Consider the following 27,363-nt stretch of genomic DNA (forward strand, 5'->3'; position numbering starts at 1 on the left):
CGCATGCGTCAGGCTATAGGCGGGACCCGGCATTTGCCGCCAGAGACGCCGAGTGCTAGCGACAAGGCCGCTGAGACGACGAGAATAATTTCATACCCTCCCGCATCAGCATAATTCGTAGCGGTTGACAACAGCTTGGCTGGAGATCCACTTTTTCGCAGGGCTGAATGGCGACCTTTTAAATGCAGAGCATTTCAGTAACTCACGATGTCACCCGCGTTGACGTCCGTAGTCCGCACCGCACCCCTCCCTACTATATAAAAAAAATACTATCCGGCGCCCGGTTTCGATCCCTCGACCCTGCGGGCGGAACGCAATGTACATGGTGCTCTTGGTGCTCTACCCACTGCGCCACAAGGCCGACACAGAATGGGACGCTACTAACGCTCCTTATATCGTTGACTCATTCAAATTATTGCTGACGAGCGCTCTCTCGTCAGCAGTTGCCACAAGTGCAACAACATTAACGTAACGCGAACTACTTAACGTCGTGCGCCCCCGGAAATGCTCTGCATTTGATCGTGCCCCTCGCGAGGGGGATGTTTCAGTGCGTCTTCTCTCGGTCGCGGGACCCGTGGCGCCATCTGGCGGAGGCGCGGCACAACTCGTAGCACTTTGGAAAGATGCGGCGCCAGCCAGCTGTGTGTGTGCGTGCCGCACTTGTACAAATGGCGAGTGCATTGGCTGTCCACAGAGCAAAGCATTCGTGCAAGTAAGCCGTTGCAGTCAGTTAGTCAGTCAGTTAGTTAGTTAACAACTCCGCAAGCATTTGCGTTTCTTGCTTTGTAAACAAAGCGAAACACGCAAGAATGACGAAATTTTTGTTTTTACCGCTACTCAACCGCTCGAGCGTTCCCTCCTCTTTTCGGAATTCAAAATGCTTTCTTGTTCTGTCGCGTGTTTGAGATGACAGCCGCGTCTGGCGCTTCCGGCGACTGTGCCGCCGGCTATCGCTTGCCGCGAGACGCATTTGGAGCGCATGGCGAGAAATCGGAGCGCAGTTCACGTAGAGTGTACGGCGTGGCGGCGTGACCACGTCGAACCGTGAAATGCCGACGCACGCGTGTAGATTTCATTGAGCTCGATATCACGCCCACCTCCCGTCCTTCTCCCATGTGTCTCTCTTTTTATATTCTTCTCATTTGTATTCCCTTTTTACTTGTTCGTGCACACGGCACCGGGTCGAAAGACGAAGCGTCGGCGTAATACGAGGTCGGTCGGCCGTGTGCGTTCGCTGCGGGAGCGAAAAAAAAAAAGAAACGAATTTGGAGCACGGTGGGGCCGATGGAGAAATGTCGCTCGAAATGGGAGCTCTCCGCGTGTGTGAGCGTGCGGTGCGCGTCAGACAGCGACATTCGAGCCGCTCCTCGCGGTCTGCTGTTTGAGGCACCGCGATATACTTCGGCTTCATCATTGTGCGGGCACGTCTGGAGTGTAATGGTGAGACCTGAAGAGGCCAGGGGCGCTAATAGTGTCAACGGAGCGCCGGCAATGCTTGAGCTTTTTACTGAAATAAAATAGGCTACGAGCAGCTCAGAAGGGCATGAGTAAAACAAACGTGTGTGTGTACATGCATATGCACACACGCACACGCGCTCACATCTCATTTTAGGGGCGAATCACCTTAGGGGCTCGGGTTGTCGACGCCTCCTGTCGTCTCATGTAGTCACGGTACTAAAACACCGGCACACTCGCTTTCCAGCGCCTCGCGTTAAAACGATTCATATCCGTGAGCAAAAACGCGCACTAAACAGAAACCGGGCCATCTCCGCTAACGTGCAACCTGTGGAGGGGCGCAGCCTGCAGTGTATAAGTGTATTCTTGGCGCCTTGGCGTTTTTGCTCACGGAGATGAAACCGTTTGGGGGTAGCGGTATACAGCTTTGCTCTAAAAGTCTCGTGTCTTTGAAGCACGCGAAGCGTTCTAGCGCGAGGCGTTGAAAAACTAGTGTCCTGGCGTTTTATTACCGTGACTACATGAAACGACGACAGGAGACGCCGACAGCCCGAGGTCCTGAGGGGCTTCGCCCCCAAAAGAACACACCGCGGGACACTAGTTTTCCAACGCCTCGCGCTAGAACGTGTGCTGCGGCGTGTGGCACGAAGACAATTTACGGCCAGTCTGTCTCTCATTTCATTTCTTAAATCCGGTTCAACGCAACAGAGGGCGCCACGGCCTCAGCGAGCGCGCGATTGCTGCTCACCGACGGTTCTCCGGCGCCCAATGAGCGCGCGCTGTGTTGCACATTAGCGAAGATGGCCCGGAATTTTTTCCTGTATGTCGAGACGAACGGCAACTGTAGGCTGTAAAGATAATACACGCGTTGATGCCAGGCGTATGTTATCGTTTTGCACAGCAGTGACATTTCGCTAGTGGCTATCGTTATAGTAGCGACGTGCGAGGTCGCTTGAGCGACATCCGCCTTTGCTGTGGTCGTAGGAGAGATTCAGGCGGCATGAGCTATCACTTAACGACTCGAACTGTAACGCTGCTACTCCATTGCGTAAGTGTACCTAGTGAGCAGAAAGCAAGAATTAAAACACGGCATCTAACGGTTATCAAAGCTAAGGAGGGTGATGCGTGTTGACATGTACGTATACTTTACAGCGCGCGCGTCTCACATCTGTTGCCGTTCAACCGCCAGCCAGTTCCGGCTTGGGGTTCTTGTCCGTTGAACGTACTGCTCGGATTTATGTGGAGATGTCGACGCACACGCGACGCCGTCAAAAGTGGCGTGAAAGCCGGGAAAACGAATGTTTGTCGAGTGACCGCTGAAGACTCTTTGCAGCGTTTTATGTTGCTGCTCCTTGCGGGGTGCCGACTATGAGAGGATTACAAATGGAAGCATTTTGGGGAAGCGATTTTGTCAACGGTTATCCCGTTGACTACTATCTTCAGAATGCGTGTGTTTGGGCAAGATTGAGTGGGACTTGTATTATAAACAATTAAAGCTGCGCCGTTGAAAATTTCGCTCTGTGGGCGCTTGGCCTCGCTGTCGGGTGCCTGAACGGGTTTGAGTTGTGTGTGTTTTGGAATGGCTGTGTCAGCGCGGCAACCTCATATATTCAATGTTCATTGAGCGCGGCCTTTCTGCGTCCGATTGTAGTGAAGCGCCGCAGAAACATGATATTCTGGTGGGAAAACAGCTATCTGTATTCGTAATAAACAGAACTCTCACACTAGACAGTCCTGGTGCGGTCAGCGCCGGCACTAAGTCGACTGAAATGCAACTCCTTGTGCATGCCAAGAGCTTGTGGGTAACCCTCTTAATCTCCAGTTTTGTATTCTAGCGCTTAAAATTTCTGTTTGAGAGAGTGAAAGAGAGAAACCTTTATTAGTTTCAGTAGGTTTAGGAGGTCGGGGTGGCGCCTGGCGGCGACTAGCATAGCCGCGTCAGAAAAATGAGGTATGCGATCCGATATCAAAAGACACTTCGTTTTCCTAAAATGTCCGCTACGAAGAAATCCTAACTCGTTTCTCCACTGTTAATCACCTTCTTCGTATTAATGAAGTGTTTTCTCGGGGACGTATGGAGTTTGACATTTTTGGCTCCATGGGCGTACTCAATCTTGTGCGAATAACTTATTGGAAGCTTAACCCAGTGAGACGGCACTGCATATAACAACTCCCCGTAATGAAACCACGCTCTAATTGTAATCCGAATCAGTAAGGATAGAGCCCATAATTTTTTTCGCCATCTTAAACTGTAAACGAGGGCCTGTTCTGTATATTTGTTTGGCCCCCCTTTCGCGTCCTCTTATATTCTGTAGCGGGGTGTAGCCTCGTGAAACGATGTCGTGCACGGGCTGTCGTTATCGTCGCGGACTTGTGGTACCGCGCTTCTTATTTTAAGGCAATGACCGCGACGCAGTGCAAGCTCCCAGGTCAAAATATGTTTTTTTTTTCTAGCTGGATTATTGAACCAGAAATTTCTTCTAGCTAGAAATATTCCAGCAAGAAATAGCAGAATTTCTAGCTAGAAAGTCAGTTTCCAGTTTATTTCTAGCTGAATTAAGATTTACTTCCAGCTAGCATTTGTCAGTCCAGCTAGAAGGGGAAAAAAACCCGCAAGCTGGAAATAATCGTCTCTAGCTAGAATTTTGGTAGTTAGAAGCTGTCGATTCCAGCTGGAATAATCAAGACAGAAATGAGGCCAGAAATTATGATTTCTTGCTGGAAATGCTCTTTCCATTTTCACGGGGGTTCGAACTACCCTGGTTTAGTCTACAGTTGCAGGAAATACCAGCTGCGCTGCGGTGGCTCAGTTGCAAAGGCGTTGGGCTGCTGAGCACGATGACGCGGGTTCGATTCCCGGCCGCGGCGGCCGCTTTTCTGATGGAGGCGAAAAGCAAAAACGCCCGTGTGTACGAGATTTCGGCGCACGTTAAAGAACCCCAGGTCGTCTAAATTAATCCGGAGCCCTCCGCTACGGCGCTCCTTATCGCCTGCGTTGCATCGGCGCGTTAAACCCTGCAATCAATCAATCAGTTGCAGAAAATGATCTATTAGCGCAATCGTCGTTCATCCCGTCACAGCTTGGGCTCGTGTGATACGTGCCTAGTTCGAGCGAACCTGGAGCATCTGCTTTGGGCCTGTCCGCTATACTCGTCTAACGTTAACGATGTGTTCTCACTGCAGAAAATTATATCGAGGTTTTAAGTGCGAATGCACTTTATAAGCGACCCCAAACCATCCACCGCCGGCGGCGGCGGCGTCCGCAGTGCTCCTCTATATTTAAAAAAGAAACAGCATCCGGCGCCAGGTTTCGATCCGAGGACTTTGCGGCCGCAGCGCGACGCTCTACCGACCAAGCCACGGAGGCGACGCTGATATCAGCGTTAGTGACGCGCCTTATATCTTTAACGCATTCAAACTACGTCGTCAGCGGCGTGCGTTGGCGACTCAGCGGCGTTATAGCGGCTTGATAACTGCGTGGTGTACACGTGATACTACAAACCCGATGGAAGAGATGGAAGAGAAGGCGGCGAGGCGGTGGGCGGCGGGGGCCGAGCGCAAGCGCCGCAAGCGGGCCGACAACCGTGCATTCGCACTTTCACATTCTCCCCCTCGGGTAAATGCGGGGGAATTTTTTTAAGGGGGACCTCACCTGTCCACCTTAAAACCTTTACGACTTCATGACTCACGGGCTCAAAAACCATCGTGCAGTAATGCGAAAAGTTTTACAAATCCACGGAAGGGTTCCCAACGGCCTAGTTTGCTTATTTCAGAAATATGGTACTTCTGTACTGAAATAAAGAACTAAAACTCTCGCTTTCTAGAAAGCTAGCGCTATCTTGCCAAAACTGGATAAACCAAAAGAAGTGACAAATTTCTAGATGAAGCAAAATAGGCCTTCAGAAACATTTGTATGCATTTCTAAAACCTTCCGTTTAAGACCGTGGATCATGAATTAGCAAACCGCATGGCAAACCTTTAGGAACGTGATCAGGTTCATCGAGCTGGAAGGGGTGGCTCCACCTACGGGAGCACTCCGCAAACGACGCGGCGGTGCGGCCTCTTTTTTTTTTTGTTTTTCTTTTCCTCCGCCTTCCCTCCGTCTTCAGGTCCGTTGAAGGTCTCGCGCGATGGCTCCAGATGGTGCCACCGCCGCATGTCCCGCGTTTCCTGTCGTCTGCGAGCCCTTGGTTTTGCAGACCGGCGCGGTCGATCGGATAAGCCGCTTTGTGCGTACGCTGGAGAGGGACTCGGTGTATCATTTTCTACTGCGACAGGAACCCGGGAACGTCTTACCGAAAATTGTCGTCCGGGAAATAGTCGTCCGTTATTGGCTGGTGCCGAACAGCTCAGCCAATCACGAACGAATATTTGTGATAGTGTCAAAATTGCGAAGAGCCCCGGGACGCAAGTAGCACTTCTGCACGTAATCTGGTGCATATAACAACAACAACAAAAAAAGCGTCCTGTAAAAATTTCTGTAGTTGTGTGCGTATCCAATGGCCACGAGAACATTAGCTGGCATTAGAAAATATTTTTCTCGTGACTAATTCACCCCTCGAAGATAACAGATTACGTTTTGCTTTTAGGGCTGAATACGCAGCGCTTCGGAGACTCGCGTTTTATGATTAACTAAAGGTTAAAGCAATCGGTTGCTTTTTGTAACGTGTGCAGATCTCTGCGTCTGGAGTTCAAAATGATTCAGGTCGAGGTTGAGACAGTCATTTTCGGAGTGGTTGGTTTCCTTTATCGAGCGACCTTTAGGAATCGGTATGCTTCTGAGGCATCGTCATTAACCCGCATTCGGTTGCAGGCATGCATAATAAACGTAGTATTATATGTAATAAATCTTACATCAAATATTTATTTATTTATTTATTTATTTAAAAATACCTTACAGGCTCTATTACGGAGCATAGAGTAAGGGGGGGGGGGGGTACATAGGAAAGAATGGTAGTGGGTGACACTTCTGCCACAATACAAATCAATACATTGGAACTAATAGCAGTGGTTGCACAAAATGACAAGGAGGGGTTTCAAGCAACAACAAGAATTTCACAGTCGCAAAAAAAAGCACAAAGAACAAAAACAGAATTGAAGGAGATTATACAATGCTATTGAGATAGATGTACCATTAATTGCTCGCGGAAATTTTCGTGATTAGTTAAATTGGCAATGACGTCGGGTAGGTCATTCCAGAGTGCTATGGCACGAGGCAAAGCCGATGAACTGAATGAATTTGTTTCTCCAAAGATGCGTGTGATGATTCGCTGATTGTGTAGTCGTTTAGACATGCGCAATGGTGCCGTTATGTGGAAAAGGTGGTATAAGCGGTAACTGACGAACTTATAAACAAACGAATCATTGTGCACGATACATTTGACCGAACAGGGAAATAAATGGGTGAATTATATGACAAGTAATGCCTCCTTTCTGCTGTGATCGAATTTATCCTGGACGTCTGGGGCGTTCGGAAGTAACATCTATCCTCCCCACCACCCTCCAAATCTCCGTTTCAAAGTTCTTTTGCATGCAGATATATATCTCAAATGTTTAACTAAACCTAGCCATCCGCCAGGTCGGTAAACTTGACACCTCGCCCTTGTCTCCCTTTTCAAGCCTTTCTTTCCGTTGTGGTGCTCCGTTCATGGTGGTCATTGACGAATGTATTAACATCGCTTCCGCCTTCAATCCTCGTCCCCCCCCCCCCTTTCCCGTTTCCCCGTTCGGAGATGTTATATGGGTGATTCTGTAAAAACATATGATAAAAAAAAATTACGGAAGCGCCTATAGCTTTCTAAAAATGGGAAGGCGAAGGCCTTCCGTGTGTCATCCCCGTTTTTTTTTGTGCGATTGTGAGCACCTCGCGACGATTTTTCGTACCTCACAAAGCGTATGCCTTAAGAGTTGATATTCCTTCACGCCATGATTGATATCAGCTACAATTTTATGTAAAAGTTGCAATCAAAGCTCTGGAATGTTAATTCAGAGAAATGAAGCCCCTCCCAGCTCTTCTGCTGTGCGGCATTGTCACGGCTCCCTTAAAGGAGCCATGAAGACAAAACACAAGTTTGGTTAATTCGAAAGACTGTCTCGTTTGAATCATACGTAACACCACTTTTATCGTAAACTTCGCTCAAATAATCGGGGAAAAAAAGGGAATGGCCATGCGACCCACTCACTCATTTCCCGAAACAGAACCTGTGATGTCATACCAGCCACCTCTGCGATTGATGGAGACCGGCAAAAGCAAACGCAAATTAGGCAGAGCTTATAAGCTTGCCGAACGAGCTTTTTGCGCTTAAATTTAGGTCACATTCTTTTCATAACAGTAAGAATAGTCGGACCAACAGTGGACGTTACGAAAGCACACGTAAACGTAGAAGAACCGATGCGTATACTGCTGTTGGTACTGCCCGAACTATGCTTGGTTTAGCTGCACAGCACTGCGGCGCTTTGCGGTAGTCTCAGACGACACTGGCCGATTGACGCAAGCAACGGTGACTTACGTGACCCTATTTTTTGAGTGAGCACGATGTTTCACGGTACGATTATTTTATATTTGAACAAAAACGAGCCAGGTTCAAGTGCGGTGAAAAACAAAGCAGAAGCAGAAAACGGCTTGCCACGGTATGGTGGCGTCATCTAGGTTCACTAACCGTAAACAAGGCTTCCCAATCGGCTGCAGAGCGGTCGGTTCCTGTGATGCCATTGCAGACCTCGTCCGGATGGCTGAAGGCGCCGCCGGGGACCAAGGACTCCTGGCTGCCGCCTAAAAGGGTGAAGAGGACTGAGGAAGATCTCGAACCTCTTCCTTTTCCCATGACCTCATACCGGACGCACAACAAAGTTGCTCTCTCTCTCTCTCTCTCTCTCTCTCTCTCTCTCTCTCTCTCTCTCTCTCTCTCTCTTCGCTAAAACCTCCAGTTCGTTTCAGTTGCGCGGCTTGTACGTCCCTTGGTGTTATTTTGAGTCTTGAGAGCTAAATGGCGGGAAAGGATCCCTGCTTTGAACAACTCCTTTATTGCTTCATGGTGTTAGTGTATCTTTCTTCGCTTTGGAACGGGAATTGCTTCGACCGGCCTCGTTACTGCTACACCGCGTTTGCGTGTCTTTCTTCGCTTTCGTCTCTTCGACTTAAGGCGGTCAGCAAGCAGACTGACACACGTCACAGTTTCCCTGTGACCATAGTTCCGCGCGGCTGGTGTGCACCTGTTATACTCACGTACCGTCAAGTTCGGGTGTCACGTGGCAGGCACGATTCTACAACTTTCACGTTTTCAATTCGCAGTTTTGTGAATTTTGTGAAGCGGGCACATCACCCTTCAAGGCTCCCCCCCCCCCCCATTCCTGGACAATCCCCAAAGTGGGGTACGTGCCGCTAAGAAAAAAAAAAACACCAACAACGACGCCACCTTTGGCGCGACGGGCTGCTAATGTGGAGACCCGGGTTCAAATCCCGTTGGGTGACACGTGTTTTTATTTACACTGTACAGCTGCTGCCGCCTTGTGCAGACAATAACGACGACGGGTTTTCGCAAAATGCGGCACTTACGGCCTCGGCCCTAATAAAACACACAAAACACATAAAATACGCGAAACACCAATCATTCACGACCGAAACACCGCCTTGTAAGTCATAACGACCGGCACCCCGTTCGGCGGCGCATTTTAACGCGCCGCGGCTGTGTTCCGCCGGCCCTGGGCGCCAACCCGTGGCCTCAGCGGCGAAGACGAAGAGAAAGGAGACGAAATGACGCCCCCCCCCCCCTCCCCTCTCCCTCCTCCACTCGTGTCTTCGCCCGATTCCCCCACCTGCCGAAAGATGGCGCGGCGGTGCAACAAAGCGATGTTTTCGCTGGTTTTCGCCCTCCCGCGGCGTGTGTGCGTTGCGCGCGTGACCTTCACAAGATGGCGGCGTCCTGAGCGAGTGTGATCGTCTGCTGGGCGGTTGTTTACGCGCAGCCGAGCCCGCCGCCGGGCCGAACCGCGGCTCGACCGCCGAGTCGGCGCCGGCGGAGACGCCGCGGAACTTTTCCTTCTTTCGGATTCGGCTTGGGATCCAAAACGTCATGTCTTCGTCGAAAGGAGGGCCGCCGCACAAGCAGCAGAAGCAGCAGCATCAACAGCCCGAGTGTGCAGCTCGTTCTACGCTACCCTCGGTCGAAGATGTCGCGCGACCGTCGTCGTCAGCGACGTCGCAGGTTCGCCGCCGGAGCGAAATTTCGCTGGGCGGCAACGGCTTCGAGACGGTGTCGCCGAGCACGAGTCCCCGTGCCGCTCCAGAGCAGCTCGCATGCGTGAAAAGCGCTTCGAACTGGCCCGCCCCTACGCCGCAGCCGCACGGTAGCTACCGGCATCGTTGCCGCGTCGAGTGCCGCCACACCGGGCAGTACGGCGTAGTCTACTGCCGGCCCAAGAACTGGAAGCCAGGTACCTGTACTGTACGTAGAGTAGAGCGGAGGCACCGTGTAAAAATCGCGCTCCCCGCCGTCTAGCGACGACGATAGTTGAAAGCGAAGCTTTCTTCTGAGAGGTTGCTTGGTTGTCGTCCGAGTTTGGACTTTGACTCGGTGTGCTTTCACTTTGGCTCGCACGCAGTTTGGACATTTGATCGCAACGGCTTTGACTTTGACCTTTCGCCATTCGATTCCGCACGAAGTAAGCTTCGCGTCCCGCCATCGTCGTCGTTAGGCGGAGGGGTGCACGACTTTCCTGCCTTATTTTGTGTGTCCATGCACCCCTCTCAAAATCCAAACTGCTTCGTCCGTGTCCGAATGGCGCATTCGGGTAGACGTCGGCTTCGTAACGCCGAAGACCGAGGTTCGAATCCGAGCACAGGCAGCGTTTCTCTTTTTTTTTTAATTCGTCCACGATCACCATCATCGTCATAGTTTGTCGGCTTTCCCGCAGTGCGTTTTCGACGCTACATGCGCCACCACTAAGACATAGAAATCTTCGCTTTGATGCACGTGAGTTAAGAGTTGGTCGCCGAGGTATCGAAACTGGCGGCAGTACAAGCCGTTGAAATGGGGTGGCTGGAATGTGGTGCTTCGATCGCAAGAGGTCCCGCGTTTATTTGAAATGTGCTGTCGGCGGCCGTAATTGTAGTGCACGAGAAACACGGGAACGTCCTCGAAACACTGTTGCATTGGAAGGTATAGCTGCAGGGGTTATAACTATAGCTCTGGGGTTTCCGATTAATACGAAAGAACCCGAAAACTTGCGCCGGCGAAATTTCGAACATTTCGGATTTATGCGATAAACACCGATTTGAGAGAACAACGGCGGCAAAAACTGACGATCGATGTTCGGACTTCAGGGTATCCCGTACGCTATCGGCACTACTGGCCGTTCGCACTGTTCGGCGGTAACTACGAATGGACAAGGAGGCTCCTTTGTCCTCCTTAGTCCACTTGTCTAAACAAGGGTTACCTACACTTATATCAGGGTAGGTAACCGTTGTTACCGGTACTTATCCGTGCCGGTAATCTTACCGGTACTCACCTACGGGGCAGAAACTCTTCAACTTAAATTGAGGACGACTCAGCGGGCAATGGAACGGAAGATGATAGGTGTGACATTAAGGGACAAGAAGATAGCGGAGTGGGTCCGGGAACAAACGTGTGTTAAGGACATATTAGTAGAAATTAAGAAGAAAAAAATGGACGTGGGCAGGGCATGTAAAGCGAAGGCAAGATAACCGTTGGTCATTAAAGTGGGTCCCTAAGAAGGCAAGCGTTGCAGGGGGCGGCAGAAAGCTAGATGGGCGGATGAGATCAGGAAGTTTGCGGGGATAAATTGGTCGCAGTTAGCACAGGACCGGGGTAATTGCAGATTAATGGGAGAGGCCTTTGCCCTGCAGTGGGCGTAGATAGGCTGGTGATGATGATGATGCTGAAATACAGTGGGGCGGCAACACGCTGCCCTTTGCTAACTCGGCGTTGTTTCTGATCTTATTTTCACGCCTCGCTCCAGTCTCCCGCCTCTCTCCTCCGCCTGAACGGCTTATTTTTACGGGATTCTGTACGTCCGAATTGGCGTCGGGATTGGCAAGAATCGGTTTCGGCGCAGTGAATTTAGCGAAGTCAGGGACGTCACCTGCGGTATACGCGAGGCAGGTACCGTATTTTCGCGCGTATATGACCCGCCCCTGCATATAACCCGCACCCCCCCCTGTTTCAGCCCGCCGAAACAGAAAAAAATGTGGTTGATCCCTCTTTCATAAAAATTGGTATAACACGAAAGTGAAACGTGCCTTCGCAGGATCAGTTGAATGTTTATTCTGCATCGATATGAACTTGCACATCGCTATTTATATTTCGTCGGTGTTCCACCGTCAGATGCATCAACATTAGACACTGGATTACACGCGCCGGAGCACTGCGTATAAACCCGAATGAAACCACACGCGCTCGCAAACCATGCGAACGGGTTGCCAGCGAATCGTTTGATGAAGTCATGGTCCGCTGCAGCGAAAGAGCATGATTTGCGGGGCTGTCTTGTGGGTGTGCTTGGCGAGCGACGACCTGCTGGCGCGTCGCTTTGGCAATGTGCGACCACCGCGTTCCTGCTTCGTGGAGTGTAGGGCAGACGGTTGCGTTGCGAAGAGCTCAGGTGGGGCCACCTGTCAACGCTGATGAGTATTGTGATGCGCTATACTCGGGAACAAGTTAAGAACGGCACCAGCTCATGTACGGTATCACTCCGCCTAAGCGACGGACCCGGATGTCAACGGGCGCGCGCGTTTTGAAAGGAGACGGCCAATAATGCGTCATATCGTCTGCCTTTTCTCACGTAGTTTGTTTGCCGTCGCTGCAGTAGTTTATAAGCATATTAGGTCCAAAAAGATACAAAAACGGCTCGTGCCATGTTCAAAATATTCCTAGTAACGCGCTACTTGTGCTGCGTGGAGTGACATCCGGCTGCGGTGATAAGGCACAGCGGCAACTTCGGTGCCGTTCTTAAGTTGTAACCGAGTATAGTTCATTTAACCTCTCCTAGACGGCAGCACCATCTAAATGGAGAAGGTTATAGGAAGGATATATATGGCGCGTTCACACAGCTGCCTGCGCTTCAGCTCATAGCCCAATTTGTAAAGCGCCTGGCTTCTCCCGTTGCGGCGATGGAACTTTTTCTGGCGATGTCATTTCCGTGATATTACGTCTGTCAGATTCGGTAGATCCCGGCATAAAAAAAACTTCCGTGTTTAAAAAAAATCCTCGCGTATTGCCCGCACATTTCATACAGGAAAGGCTGCAGCAAAGCTACTGCTCGAGCAACACATCACATATTACGTAGACAGAAAAGGCGTATATTTAGCAAGTAGAATGCACTGACTCCAAGGCGAAAGTCACAATTCACTAATAAATTTCACTTGTTAGAGTGGGCTCGACCTTGTTTTTTATTCCCTGTCCTTGTATATTTTGCGCAATCGCTGCCACCGAAGGCTTAGTCAGTGTTACTGCGTAGGAGCTTCACGGCACAACGCGCATTGCCGTGAAGCTGCACTAAAGGAAAAAAAAACCCGCTTATTATCCGAACCTTTACTTTGCCACTGAAATTCTCCAATTTTTGGTGCTGCTTATACGCGCGAAAAGGCGATTCTCCAGAAGAGGGCCTGGTGGCCATCCTATTGACCCACAGTGCGGCAAATTCTCTTCTATGCGAGCGGCAAAACCTGCAGCTTCCGTTCAGGGGGCAGAACCCTCTCTTTTTTTTTTTTCTTTTCTTGCAGTGACCGAATGCCGGAAGGCGGGTGCGGCAAGCGCGTAGGGCGGAGCTTAGCATCATTGACCCAATCACGAGTGATTAGGAGCGGCCGCTTCCGTTTCGCGCTAGGGCCGCATTTGTTTAGTTGCCAAATTGCCGCTGTGCACGCGAGCGACGAGGAACCTTTCAAATAGTCGCTGGCTTCTTTTGCTCCCGGAAAACCCGTACACCGGAATGCTTCAAGCAAACTGATTTATTGATTGATTGATTTCCCAGCGGGGTGTGGCAACTTTAGTTGATTGCAGAATACTAAGCTTATTTTTACGGTCGTGGTAAACGATCCTACCGGTTCGTGATGGCTAAGGTCGTGAGACTATTAGCAACTTTTCGGGGTGTAACCTTCTAAACCCAGTATCGATTCCGACTTCAAATGGAGCCATTAAACAACATCAAATGTTTCAGCAATTTGACGCTTAGTGGCTAAAAAAGGGAAAAAGAGAATTAGAACAAAGAAAGAAAAAAAAATGGTTGATTCCTCTGTCACGGGAATCGGTAAAACACGAAACCGAAATGTGCAGTGAAATCTGAAGCTGAGCATGATTTGCGGGTCGGTGGGTGTACTTGGCGAGCGACGTCCTGCTGGCGAGTCACTTCGGCAAAGGTGTACTGGCATCATTTCCGTGACGGATATGACGCAAGTGAAAGCTTGGTGTAACCCGGCATAAAACACTTTCGTGTTAAAATATAAAACTCGAAAACGAACAACCCTAAGTATAACGTACTCTTTGGTTCTAAAGGTTGCTTCCCCGCAAGAAGACCCTGTGTGCAGGGGTGCACCCTTTACAGGCCGCTTGCTTCGTTGTACGGCGTCACTTCCATGACGGATATGACGTCACTCAAATATTTATGTATCCAGGAATAAAACACTTTCGTGTTACAAAAAGCTCTAGACCACATCGGCATTCCAGGTGCCTGATGTGTGATGTTTGTGTATGCTTGCATAACCGCAACTGCTTCCTTGCGTTTCACACAAATTGAGACCCTGAGTACCCAGATGGGTACCATGAAAATTTGACTGTTTTTTTGTAATTTTTCTGTGCTTGTTTCCATAGGCAAGACGCCAAATAAAACGTGTCTGAAAAAGTTTTTTCACTTTTGCGCGTTTTTAGGACGGAAGGAGGATATATATATATATATATAATATGGTTTGGAAATGAGGGGCTCGTTAGGAAATACAGAAAGAAATGCCGGCAGTCTACAACGCCAAAGAAGGCATAGGGAAACAGTTAGACGATTTATTACCGTTTATTTATTAAAGGCGTGGGTTCGGTCCCCACTCTGGGCGCGTGTTTTTCTTTCTTTCTTTCTCACGTAATTAATAATAAAATAAAAAATAACGTAACGTCACTAACGGTAATAAATCGTCTAACTGTTCCCCTATGCCTTCTTTGGCGTTGTAGACTGCCGGCATTTCTTTCTGTATATATATATATATATATATATATATATATATATATATATATATATATATATATATATATATATATATATATATATATATATATATATATATATATAAACATGTTTATGCTTGCTGTTCTACGTGTCTCGTGCAACCGCGCCGCATGCTTGCGGTGGCTTTTTCGTCTTTAACCCCGTCCCTACATCCAGCGTTACCTTCTTCTGCTCTGTAACTTATATATATAACCTCGTTTACATATGTGAACTCGGTCATGTAATGCGCCGCAAGTTACTAGCGTGATTCCGGCTAATACCCTCCGTTAATCCCCGTGAATACCCACTATTAATCCTCCCATAATCCCGGCGCTCGCGTATCGCGTTTGCAGCGATTCCCATGTGTCCCGCGTCTGTGTCGCATTGTCGGTTAGATAAACCTGCTTAACCTTACCTGACGCGGCGTCAAAGCCTGGGTATGAGGGAGTAAAATAAACAAACGTCGGGCACTGGTATTAATGAAAAAGAGTTGGTTAGGGTTTTTTTGCGCGCGCCGCGGTCCCTAGGGTTTACGCGGAAGGTTGGATGGAAATTACTTGGTGGAGCGCAACAGTAAGAGTAAGGAGAGAGAGAGAGAGAGAGAGAGAGAGAGAGAGAGAGAGAGAGAGAGAGAGAGAGAGAGAGAGAGAGAGAGAGAGAGAGAGAGGAGAGAGAGAGAGAGAGAGAGAGAGAGAGAGAGAGAGAGAGAGAGAGAGCTGCAGTCGACGTCCGTGGGGATTAGCCCAACCTTGTCGCCGACGGGGTCACCTTTTCGTCGTGCAGGTCTCAATTACGAAACCAATATGTGCCTCGGTGTCGGTGTGTATATAGACCTGGTATATACGTGAAATGCGGATCCACAATGCGTTTAAATCTGCGCCACACGCGGGGACTCTGGATGTTTCGTTCCTTTGTTAGTTTAGTAGTAAGCCCCGTTCTGTCTTCAAATTGCTTTGGGTCATGCTACATTTTTTTTTTTCATTACGGAGAACGTTGTTTCGATCGAAGGTGCGCTCCGATCTATTTTTCAGTCGTACCGTCGCTTGCCGTAGCCTTTTTTCATGCTGCGCCACAGGCAGGCGGGGAGGCATCACGTTAGATCTGCCAAGGGAAATAAAAAAATTACCTAACGCGGATTTTTTTTTCCATAGGCGGAACTTCTAAAGAACACAATTAAATTGCAGTACTAAAGCAAAAGAGTTAACCTCTTAAAGAGGTTAACAGGTAAATTGCATTATTGTATAAAGAGGCAGCGTAAATTGCATTATGTATACAACAATGCCTAGTTCAGTGATGTAATCAAGGAGCATTACGCGCAATGAGTGCGCTATATGTCGCTGCGCAGGAGCACTGCCGCTGCACGCTTCGTGGCTTTTACCATGCTACAGCTATCTGGTGAGATGGAGCGTAGATTTATGGTCCCTAAATAATATGTCTAGGGACCATGGTAGATTGGCACGGTGGCATTCCTCGAACACTAACGGCGAATAACCCGCAGCTGGCATGAGTACATCATGCGTAAAAACACGCGAAAAAATCCGTGAGCTGTTCCACGTTGTGAAGGTAGGGGATAAGCGAAGCTTGAGTTCGGACTACACGCGGCCTCCCCATTACGACTTCAGAAGAGGGAAATTCAGAACACAAGAATGTGCTCGGCGAAGTCGGCGCTGTAGGCACGATCGCGCAGTAACTCTTACCCCCTTGCCCCCTGTCGGCACCCTTTTTCCCTTGGAACGAACGAGCGGTTAGACGCTTTGGGTCCGGAACCGCACGAGGCGCTTGCTTGACCTTGGCTGAGCTTGAAGGTCAGATGGACGCTACGAGGCATTGACCTAACGAGGTGTTTTCTGGGTTTGTACCCGGATTAATATAGCTTTTGCTGTGAAAAGAAGCGACAGAGGGGACAGGTTTTTTTTTCGTTACCATATGGCTCACATAATGAGTTAACTGAAAGCTCTCCGACATTTGTTCGGGAATGGGCCAAGCAGTAATCGAAATTTCGGGTCGTTTCAAATGCGCACTGTTAGGTTCGTTCATCGAGTCGAATAGGAGGCTATTCCTTTTTGAATTTGAAGATTTCGAATATTCGCACATCCTTGTTTTACGTGTCACTTGCAGCGCATGCACTCGTTTCTCACCTTTCAGCCATCGTGCTCTATCTAGCGATTATCAGGCAGCATAGTGACTCCTCAGCTTCTTGAAACTAGCTGTTGGCGCGTAATTGCAGATGTCCCTGTATTTGGCATGCCGCAATGATTCTGACCATGCGTTGATTTTACATTCTTCCATCCGCTATCATGAAACTTAAGAAGAATGCAGACACTTCTTACACCTATAGGTGTGGCGTCCGTAACGTGATGCACTGGCTCTGTGTAGTATGTTGACACGCACGCGTGATTAAAGTGCACAGTAATTCCAGTAAGGCCTTTAGCGTTCCGCGCTTTCGGGTCTGTGTTGTTTTGCCGCGGTTCACCGTTCGAGAGAGAGAGAGAGAGAGAGAGAGAGAGAGAGAGAGAGAGAGAGAGAGAGAGAGAGAGAGAGAGAGAGAGAGAGAGAGAGAGAGAGAGAGAGAGAGAGAGAGATCTCCTTTTTTGGGCATTTCAACGATTTCGGCGTCCGTAAGTCCTCCTGTCACGCGCTCATCCTGCTGTACCTCTGCGCATGTGTATACCGTTGCATGACGTCCCATAGGGTTGTTGGACAAAGTTGATATGCCTCTAGGCTCAGATTTCACGTTCGGGAAAAGCATCGGCTTTGCGGTAGGCGCGGCTAAACGAGAAAAAAAATCGAGTGACGTAGGCGCGGCAGCATCGTGCGTGAATCTTGTGAAACTGTCCGCGGCGGTGAAATTTTCGTTGCGCTGTCAGTCAAGATTTCGAGATATCCGCAGCTTGGTCCGAAAAAATACCTCGAAATAAATGGCAACAAATACACTGGACGTATAGGAAGGAAATGGTTCGGTGCCGCGGAAAATTTCGACTTAGCCGATTTTTCGAGATACGTGAGTTAGAGAGTTAACGAGGTATTACTGTAGTTGCTATGAAACTCTGGGTGGTGCAGAAACTCGTTTTTCTACCAACGTTATTATAGTATTCGCGTTGCGTTCACGTGTTCACATGTTCAACATTATGCTTTTCACTTGTTCAACGTCACAGTGTTCACGTTGCCCTGTGGCCTCGGGAATTCTCACGTTGGGCGCCAAATGTGTGGGCTGCTGCAGACGAAACATGACGTTGTCACAGGCGGTGAGCCCGCAAAATGAAAACAAAACAAAACAAAACTCTTTCTGCTTGTCGTGCGGAACACAAACAATACCGCTTTACTTCTCACGCACCACTGCCCCCTCTACCGCAGCCCATGTTTGCTTCTTCCTGCGTGTTATTTGTTTACTTTTTGTACCGGTGTGTCGGCCTAGCCTGCAGGGAGCAACCAAACGGCGCCCGCAAAAGAGAGCGAGCGCAGTTAACAGTTAACGACCAAAGCAAGCTCACGTAGCCGCTCGAATAAACAAACGGCGCGCTGAGCTTCGCGGGGAGAGAGGCCTATTACGACCGCGGGTTGTGGTTGTCTCGAGGCCAGCCTCGCGGTCAATCTGATCGGTTAGCTCGCTAGGCTCCGCCGACACGCGCCTTCTTCCGAAAGGTCGCCGCTTAATTAGCTTGTACATACGGCGGAGTGGCCGTATATCTGCTTCGTGTCGCTGTATTGGTTCCGTATTCTCATTTGCGCTGATTCTCTCGTTCGTGCCGTTTGGCGACCTTTGCAGTCCCGGCGTTGCGTGTAGATGCTGGAAGCTCAAGCAGTGTTCCGGCGCCTTCTCTCGCGGTTCCCGGTTTTCAGATTTAATTACGTTGGGCGCCCGCGGTGCGAGTCTGGGGGGTGGAATGCAAGATTTCCTTTCACCCCTCCCCCCCCCCCCCCCCCGTCTTTCCACCAGAGTGGCAGTAATCGTGTTCTTTTTTTTACGACGACGAGCGCGCGTGACCCGCAAATTAAATCGAAATACAGCCGACTCGCGATAATTCAAACTCGAAGGAGGGACCCCAGGGTTTTGTTTGAATTATCAGAAGTTTGAATGATCAGTATAGTTCTCATATATAAGACTCTGGGCAAGGCGAGAGCACTCATTATGATTAGGCATTGATTGATTGATTGATTGATTGATTGATTGATTGATTGATTGATTGATTGATTGATTGATTGATTGCAGTGTTTAACGCGCCGACGCAACGCAGGCGGTGAGGCGCACCGTAGTGGAGGGCTCCGGATTAATTTTGACCACCTGGGGATCTTTAACGTGCGGCGAAATCTCGTACTCACAAGCGTTTTTGCTTTTCGCCTCCGTCAGAAAAGCGGCCGCCGCGGCCGGGAATCGAACCCGCGACCTCGTGTTCAGCAGCACAACGCCTTAGCCACTGAGCCACCGCGGCGGGTATACGATCATGCATTGATTTTAATCCCATTTTTTTTTAATTTCTAAGCGTTTTTAAACCCCGACTGCACAAAATAAACAGAAAGCAGATGCGTAAGGTCCACAAGCCGAATGCCGTGCGCGTCACTTTCGTAACCGCCGTGTCGTGATTTTTTTTTTTTTTTTGCTGACACTCGAATTAGGGATATGGCGTTTTTCTTTTTGTTTTTACGACAGTGGCCCGTGTGGTTTTGACCGCTTCGACGAGTGTGGACAGTCAATCATGTTTAGACGTTTTTGGAGGCCTGTTCGTTGTTTTGATTTCTAATTCGCATCGTGAAAACGGTAAATAAGGTTAGAAAGTTGAGAAACATCGCGGTCTACTTTACTTGTGCTTTGTTTCAAACGTTTGTTTATTAGCCACGCCCTTTTCCTTGAAGGCTTGATGCGCTTATTTCTCATTTTTCGACTGTTATGATTATACAGGCACGCAAATTTTCAAATAGTTACGGTAAAGCAGTAGACATTTTTCAATATGGACACGCAGAAAGTACGAATTAACCGAGTGACGGAGTTTGAATTAGGCGGCTTTTAAATAGGGTTGAAAGGAGAGCGGGCCAGCCAAAAATTTGAAATTTGTTTGAATTAATTGAAAGTGTGAATTATCAGTTTGAATTATCGCGAGACTACTGTAAGTGTCGTCGTGGCTTCCACGAGTGCCCTAGAAAACTCGCTTTGTTTTAGTGCGATTGGCCTGCTTAGCTAGGGAGCCTACATGCGCCGCGCCTAGCTCCCTAGGCGCGGCGCATGATAGCTTAGCGTACTTCACCTACTTTTCGGTATGTTCCCGTCTTACGTGCGTGTGCGAGGGGTGACGGGAAGAGGCGATGTCTGCGCCTCTAGCTTAAAGGGACCCTGCAACACTCTTTGTGCAGTGCAAGTAAACCTGCGCGGCGTTTAGATTACACTGCCAGGAATACCTGAGCCAAATACTATTGCACGTGCACGTGAAGCGGTTAGCGTGCAAATCGCTGTGAAAGACGCGGAAAAACCAACCGCGCTGTTTTCAATTTCCCTCAGTATGCGTCCCTAGCATGACCTAAACGACGTCATTGAGGCCATGGCTGTCCTGGCTGTCCTATTGGTTGTCGCTGGTCAACTTCGCGGCTCACTCCTCATTTCCTGTGACGATCCGCAGTCTTTGGCGCTGTGTACCAACCTCTTTTATGCCTGAACCTGTACGCATAGCATTGCTGTTTCTTTTGTGTTTTGAGTGCGCGCGGAGTTTGAGTGACGGACTCAGTACTCCCCTTTCAACGAGACCACTCGACAACAAATGTTTATTGCTTCGAAAGCGTCCTACCAGCCTGAGCGCGCGCTTGCGAGCAGGCAGCCGTGCCCGCTTTTTTGCGGCACCAGACCGGAAGTAGACCCCTCCACGTTGCGGAGAAAGGGAGAAAACTCCCTGGCCGCCGAAGAGAGCGTCGCTAACCGCCCCTCTCTCCGGGAGAGAGCACGCAGCTTTCGTCGCGTTGTCCGCGGTCGAGTTGAGAGGGAACAATTATGCACCATTTCTCATCGCGCGTAGTTTCGGTAACAGTGAACGGATTTTCATAATACTTGAAGGAAGAGATTGCTGGGATAATAGACTTTACCCCAAAATACATTCCGAGTACTCGATGGTAGTAAGTGTTGCAGGGTCCCTTTAAAATTCTGATTCACCTGCCAAATCGTGTGTTTTCGTGACGTCTAAGGACGCCTCCCAGCGGGCGGATGTCCTAACACCAGCACTTTTACTGAATGAAGGTCTACTCGTCAACGTGGTTTCTTCGCACTTGTGAGCTCTGAGGGCGGAATACTGCACACTGCAAATATTTTGCTCTACTAATCGAGCTCCCAATTGAATGCACTCAAGCACAACTAGATAATCATAGGGATAAGAATGGGGTGGAGTGCATTCGGCAGGCATTCTCAGATAATGAATGGCAGCCTACCATTGTCCCTGAAGAAGAAAGTGCACGACAGCTGCATCTTACCGGTACTCACCTACGGGGTAGAAACTTGGAGGCTCACTAAGAGGGTTCAAATTAAATTGAGGACCACTCAGCGAGCAATGGAACGGAAGATGATAGGTGTAATCTTGAGGGACAAGAAGAGAGCGGAGTGGGCCAGGGAACAAACGTGTGTTAAGGACACATTAGTAGACATTAAGAAGAAGAAATGAACGTGGGCAGGGCATGTAATGCGAAGGCAATTAAGGTAACCGTTGGTCATTAAGGGCAACAGAGTGGATCCCTAGAGAAGGCAAGCGTGGCAGGGGGCGGCAGAAAGTTAGATGGGCAGATGAGATCAAGAAGCTTGCGGGGATATATTGGTCGCAGTTAGCACAGGACCGGTGTAATTGGAAATTAATGGGAGAGACATTTGCCCTGCAGTGGTCGTAGATAGGCTGGTGATGATGATGATGATGATGATGAAGCACAACTCTCGTTTGCTGCCGGCTTCAGGTGTGCGAACGGCGTTACGTCTCCTCCAGCCTAGAGCGACTATCGCTGCCTACTCCGAGTATATAGGTGCACACTTCGGCGTGCAATTACTCCCGAGGTCGCCGTGGTGACGGCCCGGCCCGCTAATCAACCGGTCTTCCATCAGCGGTCATGGCTTGTCGCGTGCACTTTCGTCACGCGCTGTCGGGGGGTTCGCCTCGGATCCTGTCCCCTTATGTCTCACCTATTTTCTGTAATTCAGACCCCCGGTCGCCGACGGGGACGTGGATGTCGTGGTTTCTCTCGCTTCGACCAATCACTCTTGTGGGGCCACACTCCGAACCTTCGGGCTGTGGGTGGCCTATCTACCCATTGCGCACGCGTGCATGGCACGGAACCAACGTATCCGTCCCGATTGCGGAATCACGTGCTCTGGCAAAGTGGGATGCTGTGTGGCTACGCCGGTTATACGCGACAGTCGTTCATTCGTATACGTTTATGATCTCTTTGGTCGAGTGAAGGTGTGCCGTGGGGTGTGTCCTTTTTGTGTACGCAAAACGAAGCTCTTGTCGAAATACAGTAGCGCATAAATTGAACGAACCTCTGGCGAGACCCAAGAAGACGAGTTCTTCCAAGCGGAACTCCACTCTACAGTAAAACTTTGCTCAAGTTAAACTGCGCCCAAGTGAGACTTTCCTCAAGTGAAACTTCGCTCGCGCGAAGATGTTGTATACACGAGAACGGTATAGGTATACGCCATTTCACGAAAGCTAGTTTAACTGAATTTCCGCTCAAATTAAGCTTTTCGTTTTCAGGTTAAGCTTTACTGTATTGCGTCGGATATTTTATGGATACGTTCTTGGGATTAGTCTGATGAGAATGGCGGGAGTTCAGCTCCGGTAAGTGCGGAGATGAACAGCTACAATTTCACAATAATAATAAAAAAATTGTGTTTATCATAGGAACCGATAAAACACGAAAGTGAAATGTGTAGCGAAATCTGCAGCTGAGCATGATTTGCGGGTCGGCGGCTGTCTTGTGGGTGTGCTTGGCGAGTGACGTCCTGCTGACGGGTCGCTTCGGTAAAGGTGTACGGCGTCATTTCCGTGACGGACATGACGTCAGTGAAATCTTGGTGTATCCCAGCGTAGAACACTTTCTTGTTAAAATATAAAACCCGAAAACGAACAACCCAAGTTTAACGTGTTCTTTGGTTCTAAAGGTTGATTCTCCGCAAGAAGACCCTATGTGCAGGGGTCCACCCTTACAGGCCGCTTGCTCCGTTGTACTGGCGTCACTTCCGTGGTGGATATGACGTCACTCAAATGTTTGTGCACTCCGGAATTTCGTGTTAAAAAAACACCTATACTCGTTTGGCCATCCGCACATTAACCTAACTTCGTGAAACTATGGCGGTACGTTTTCTTTCTACAAAGGGGTGGTGATAACCGTGCATTTGCTACCGTAGTTTAATCGCACGTTGGAGAGAAACAGCCAAACTAGGAAACACTTATCGAAATTTCGTAAAAATCAGTAAGCACTGTGAATTATAATAGGCTCGCTATGCAGATTATGTACGGGCGATGCTTCGACGACATTCCGCGAGCAAGTCGTTGTTTTCAGCGGCACAGTCAGCTAGAATTCTTTGCTGAAGTGGGGTATCAGGCGTCGCATACAAATGCTGGGCGAATTTAACCGTTGGCAATTGGCTCTCGCATCGGAACGAACAGTTGCCCATACGGGGACATGAAGTAGAGGGTTTTAAATTGTCCCTAGCTGCGTATGCAGCTACTGCTATGTCGCGAGCGCCGTTTAGGTGCTGTTTTTCTTGGATGAAACCAGCGCGAACTTGAAGGAAGTTGAACACTAGACAGCCGCTGGTATAACAACTATGGTTTAATGTCAAGTTTAGTGTCAATCAACGTGACTTTTGTAAACGTGCTGCGCTCATGCGCGGTTTTTTAGTTTTTTTATTGTTTGTGTTGTGTTTATATTCACCCTTCTTGGTATGAAACTTTAGTTAGACCAGCGGCTGTCCTTGTGTTCCAGTTCCTTCCTCTTTGTTTTAGTTCGCGCTTGTTTCATCCAAGAATGTCTGTCCAAATAGCCCAGCTTGAAAACCTCCTGCATTTTGTTTTTAACTGCGTAAGTTTGGATGTATTGTGCGAGGCTTATGGGCTTATCGGAAAAAACTTTTTTTTTTCTCCCAACGTTCTGGGAAAGATTCTGCAACAGCCGGTGGACAGGCGCCTGTGTGGGTTGTACGCCTGTTTCACTTTCTTGGCGCTGGGTTGCACTTAGAACGTGCAACATTCGTTAAACCGCAGTGGTTGCAACTAACCCAAACGAGGGAGGTGCAGCCTTTTTCGTGCAGCGGCTGTCGCCAGCGCTTGTGTTTCACTACGGGGAAAATCGCAGTAGACGTACAGTGAGACGGAACCGGTAGCTGTTTTGTCTTCTTTGCTCCGGGCCCCGCCCACAGCTGTCCCGTCGCATGTTTTATATTCCTGGTCGTCGGTTTCCAAACCCCGGTTTCGCAAGTTGCACCGAGGTTGTCTTTCCGGCGTCGTACGTGTGTATGTTCGCAAGGCGGGAGGCTCATCAGCTCGGGCGTGATGGCGTCGTGTGTTCCTTCCTGTTCGTGTAGGCCTGTCGCAGGAAAAGTAAAGGGTCGAATATGTCCCCAGCCTACTTGCTATAAACTGTCAGAGGTATTCTCGCGGACTTCCGCGTGGCTTTCAAAATCACGCTTTCGAGAGTAAAGACTTGAAAGACACGAAAGTGTCGGATCGCGCGATTGCCAATCGACAGCAGACGTACAATCGTGGCCAAATAAAACGCAAACGCGAAAATATGAACCGGAACACACAAACAGCGCGATTTCTTTCCGTGCAAGTGAAAATGACGCGTGTGGCTTAGTTACAGAAACGAAGCCGGGAAATGTGGTTTTCCAAACATAACAGTGGACCGTTTTAGCATATCGTTAGCGTGTTTGCGGTACCGTTTATCGTGTTACCGGAAGCCGGTGTTTCCGTTTACCGCTGAAAACGGTAGGACACGTTTTAGCACACTGTTTGCGGTTTACGTATTCCGGCCGCCATTGCGAAAGTAGCGACATCTCATGAATTATTCGCAAAGCAAGTCACGCATAATTTTGTTGCTCATGTCTATTTGCTTTCGTTTAAAGTATCTTGAATATTTCACTTTTAGGGTGAAGCGTTCACAATAACTGTAGTTGTTTTGAGAATACTGTAGCTATCACCTGTAGAGCTTTAAAAAGGAAACGCGTCGGTGGCGCCATCTGCCGAGTAGAGTTAGAATCAAGGTAAAATAGAATTTGCCCACGCGCTAAATATTCAGGCAAGAAATGAGTAAGATGTGTTGTAGAAATACTCAGTCACCTACACTATTTCGCCCAGCACAATTTTGGAAGCCTAAAAGCACTTTGCGAGCTCAGAAACTTATCCGAACTGATTCGGGCGAAGCTTATAAGCTCGAGTAGGGGCGGCCAGTTTGCTCGCCCATCGGAGAAAAATGGTCGTTTGTCGTTCTCCTGGGTATATTTAACAAGAAAAAACGTTATAAACAGCATCAAGTAAGGTTACTTTTATCCGCTGTACCAAGCATAAAGCGCCGAGCGCACTGCATTTGCTGTAATCAAGACGCGAGGGTACACTTCGTCTGCTCAGGAAGCTCGCTGGCGACGGTAAAGCCTGTGCCGGTAAGTTACCGTTCGCGGTAACTCGCGCATGCGCTGTCGAATCACGCAAACACGGTAGACGGTAACTTAAACGTGTTGTGGTTCATATTTTCGTGTTCGCAATTCATTTGCAGATGACTGTACGTGTCGTCCGCACTGAATTTGCCACTCGTATCATCTTGCAAATGATTAGTAATAGGTTAAAAAACGCAAATATTGTCACGGATTTGCTTATTTAGGTATGCCACGTATATGTGATCCGCATATCTCGATTTGGTGGTTGTGAACAGGTACGATTATGTTCAGGAGCAGCCTATAGGGTACAGCAAAGGTAGCAGGCCTGTACGCAACTACAGACAAAAGTGTACGCAACTACCGACGCGTCTAAAGTGCAGCTTTTCATTCTCGGTAACGAGCTCCTTTAGCTCGCTTCGTCTCGCTTATTCTCGAGTGAAGCTCTGCTGCGTTCACATTCACCGCTTTACTTCGAAGCGCTCGATTTCCAAACGCATGCAGGAGAAAGTGGGAGCGTTTTTACCGTTTGCAAAGCACGTTTTCGAGGGAGGGTCCAGGCAGTTTCCTCCGGGCAACATCTTCGGAAGTACGTTCCCAGGCCATTAGCGCCATGGCCGAATCGTGTTCTATTTTCCGTAATGAAGTTCGCCACCGGGGAATGAGTTCTAAATGAGCGAATGAAGCAACGCTGAAAGTCTTGACAGTGCGGGTTGATTTCCGGGTTTTTGAGAGCGCCAACGGGGCCGTGCGAGCTGTACCGTTCGAGGGATACAAGGAAGAAAATTAAGGGTTGGTTCTTCTTTCGGAGGGCTCGTTAAAGGGGCGATGAAGACAAAAGACAACGTTGTTCAATTTGGAAGAACTAGCCAACAATTACTTCGCTTCGACGGGTTGTCAAGTATAAAACTAGCAACATTGTTTTTTTTTTGTTTGTTTCCGCATGACTCGAGACGAAGAAGTTTCAAGGTGTCACCTTAAAGATCGACCTCCCACCTCGGTGTTCCGCAGGGAAAACAATCCTCGTAGCCAAAGGAGCCGTATTGTAGAAAGGTGAAAGCTAAGGGGTATAGGGTTGAATGAAGTCCGCAAAATTGGAAAGCATGAACTGTATACGTCAGCGTTTAATTGGAATTTTTTTCGTAAAAGAATTAAGTGTAGCGGCATTTGCTGTTACAGTTACTGTGTAATAAAGTAACAGTGTTGCTGTTAACGCTGTATCGTTCACTGTCATTAACACTGTCTGTAACGCGAAAACGCCCCGCAGGAAAGCCAACTTCCTTTGTAGATGACAATGAGTGAGCGTGGGTGAAGTGAAAGAAAAAAACTACAAGTTACTTTAACCTAAAAGTAACTATAATTTGCGGCTACTAGTTACTGAAAAAGTAGCTAGTTACCGTTAACGCGTTACTAGTAACTAGTTACTGCCAAAGACTGGCGGGGGGGTGGGTAGTGCTGAAAAGCGGGTTTTGTCTTGCGCTATAGATCTCGGCGCGAGAACGGAGCTATCGCCCGTCAAATTTGGTTTACTCGCGTTCAGTTAGGCCTAAATTCTGTGTTACTTCAATGTCGTGTGCCAAAAAGCTCCGCTGGACGTCCGCCGGCCCAGAGTGGAATGGTTCATGTTTTTTTTTTCTTAGCTCAGTGACGTAATAGTGGTGTGGGAGAATGGGTGGAATCTGTCAACGCCTCCTTGAGCAGACGGCGTCAGGTGGCCGCTTCGCCGGCATCAGTGGCCAAGCTAGTTTTTTGTTCTTTTTAAGCACCACAAAAGATCACCGCGTGAAGGCCAAAAATAAGGCAGTCTTCACTGCGGCCTTTTTATCTAGGGGTTGTTTAACCGGGATTTTAGCGCAAGTAGGAAGTACTAAAACAGATGCTTGAGCGAGTTGTACATTATGCCAGAAGAAAAAAAAAATGCCAAAAAAGGAGCATAAAGATGCTGTGTCCGTACGCGCTCTTTTCTTCGTTTTCGGCTCTTCTTTTCTGTTTTATTTTTGAATATGATAGGCGATACCGTTGTTGAGTGGCTTATAAATGTCCAGATTCGGCGCAACGGAAAGCTCACTCACACATATTCGAGGCGAAACACA

General features: G+C 48.8%; 1 protein-coding gene across 6 annotated transcripts in view; it reads left to right on the forward strand.

The window, feature by feature from the left end:
* The window catches only part of Pfrx (6-phosphofructo-2-kinase/fructose-2,6-biphosphatase), a 179,128-nt gene that overhangs the window by 59,671 nt on the left and 92,094 nt on the right, over positions 1–27,363 (forward strand). For 2 of the 6 annotated variants that reach the window (XM_077690346.1, XM_077690345.1), the window contains exon 1: positions 9,357–9,888. The exons of 2 other annotated variants lie outside the window; for them this stretch is intronic. In XM_077690346.1, the coding sequence (XP_077546472.1) occupies positions 9,528–9,888 (361 nt within the window). In that variant the 5' untranslated portion in view covers positions 9,357–9,527. Of the gene's footprint in view, positions 1–9,354; positions 9,889–27,363 lie in introns of those variants that run through there. 2 more of the 6 variants (XM_077690348.1, XM_077690347.1) reach the window with 2 other exon arrangements.

This window comes from Haemaphysalis longicornis, unplaced genomic scaffold, assembly GCF_048455015.1.
Source record: "Haemaphysalis longicornis isolate Haplotype H1 unplaced genomic scaffold, Haemaphysalis longicornis Haplotype H1 scaffold_10, whole genome shotgun sequence".
In the NCBI taxonomy this organism is placed as follows: domain Eukaryota; kingdom Metazoa; phylum Arthropoda; class Arachnida; order Ixodida; family Ixodidae; genus Haemaphysalis; species Haemaphysalis longicornis.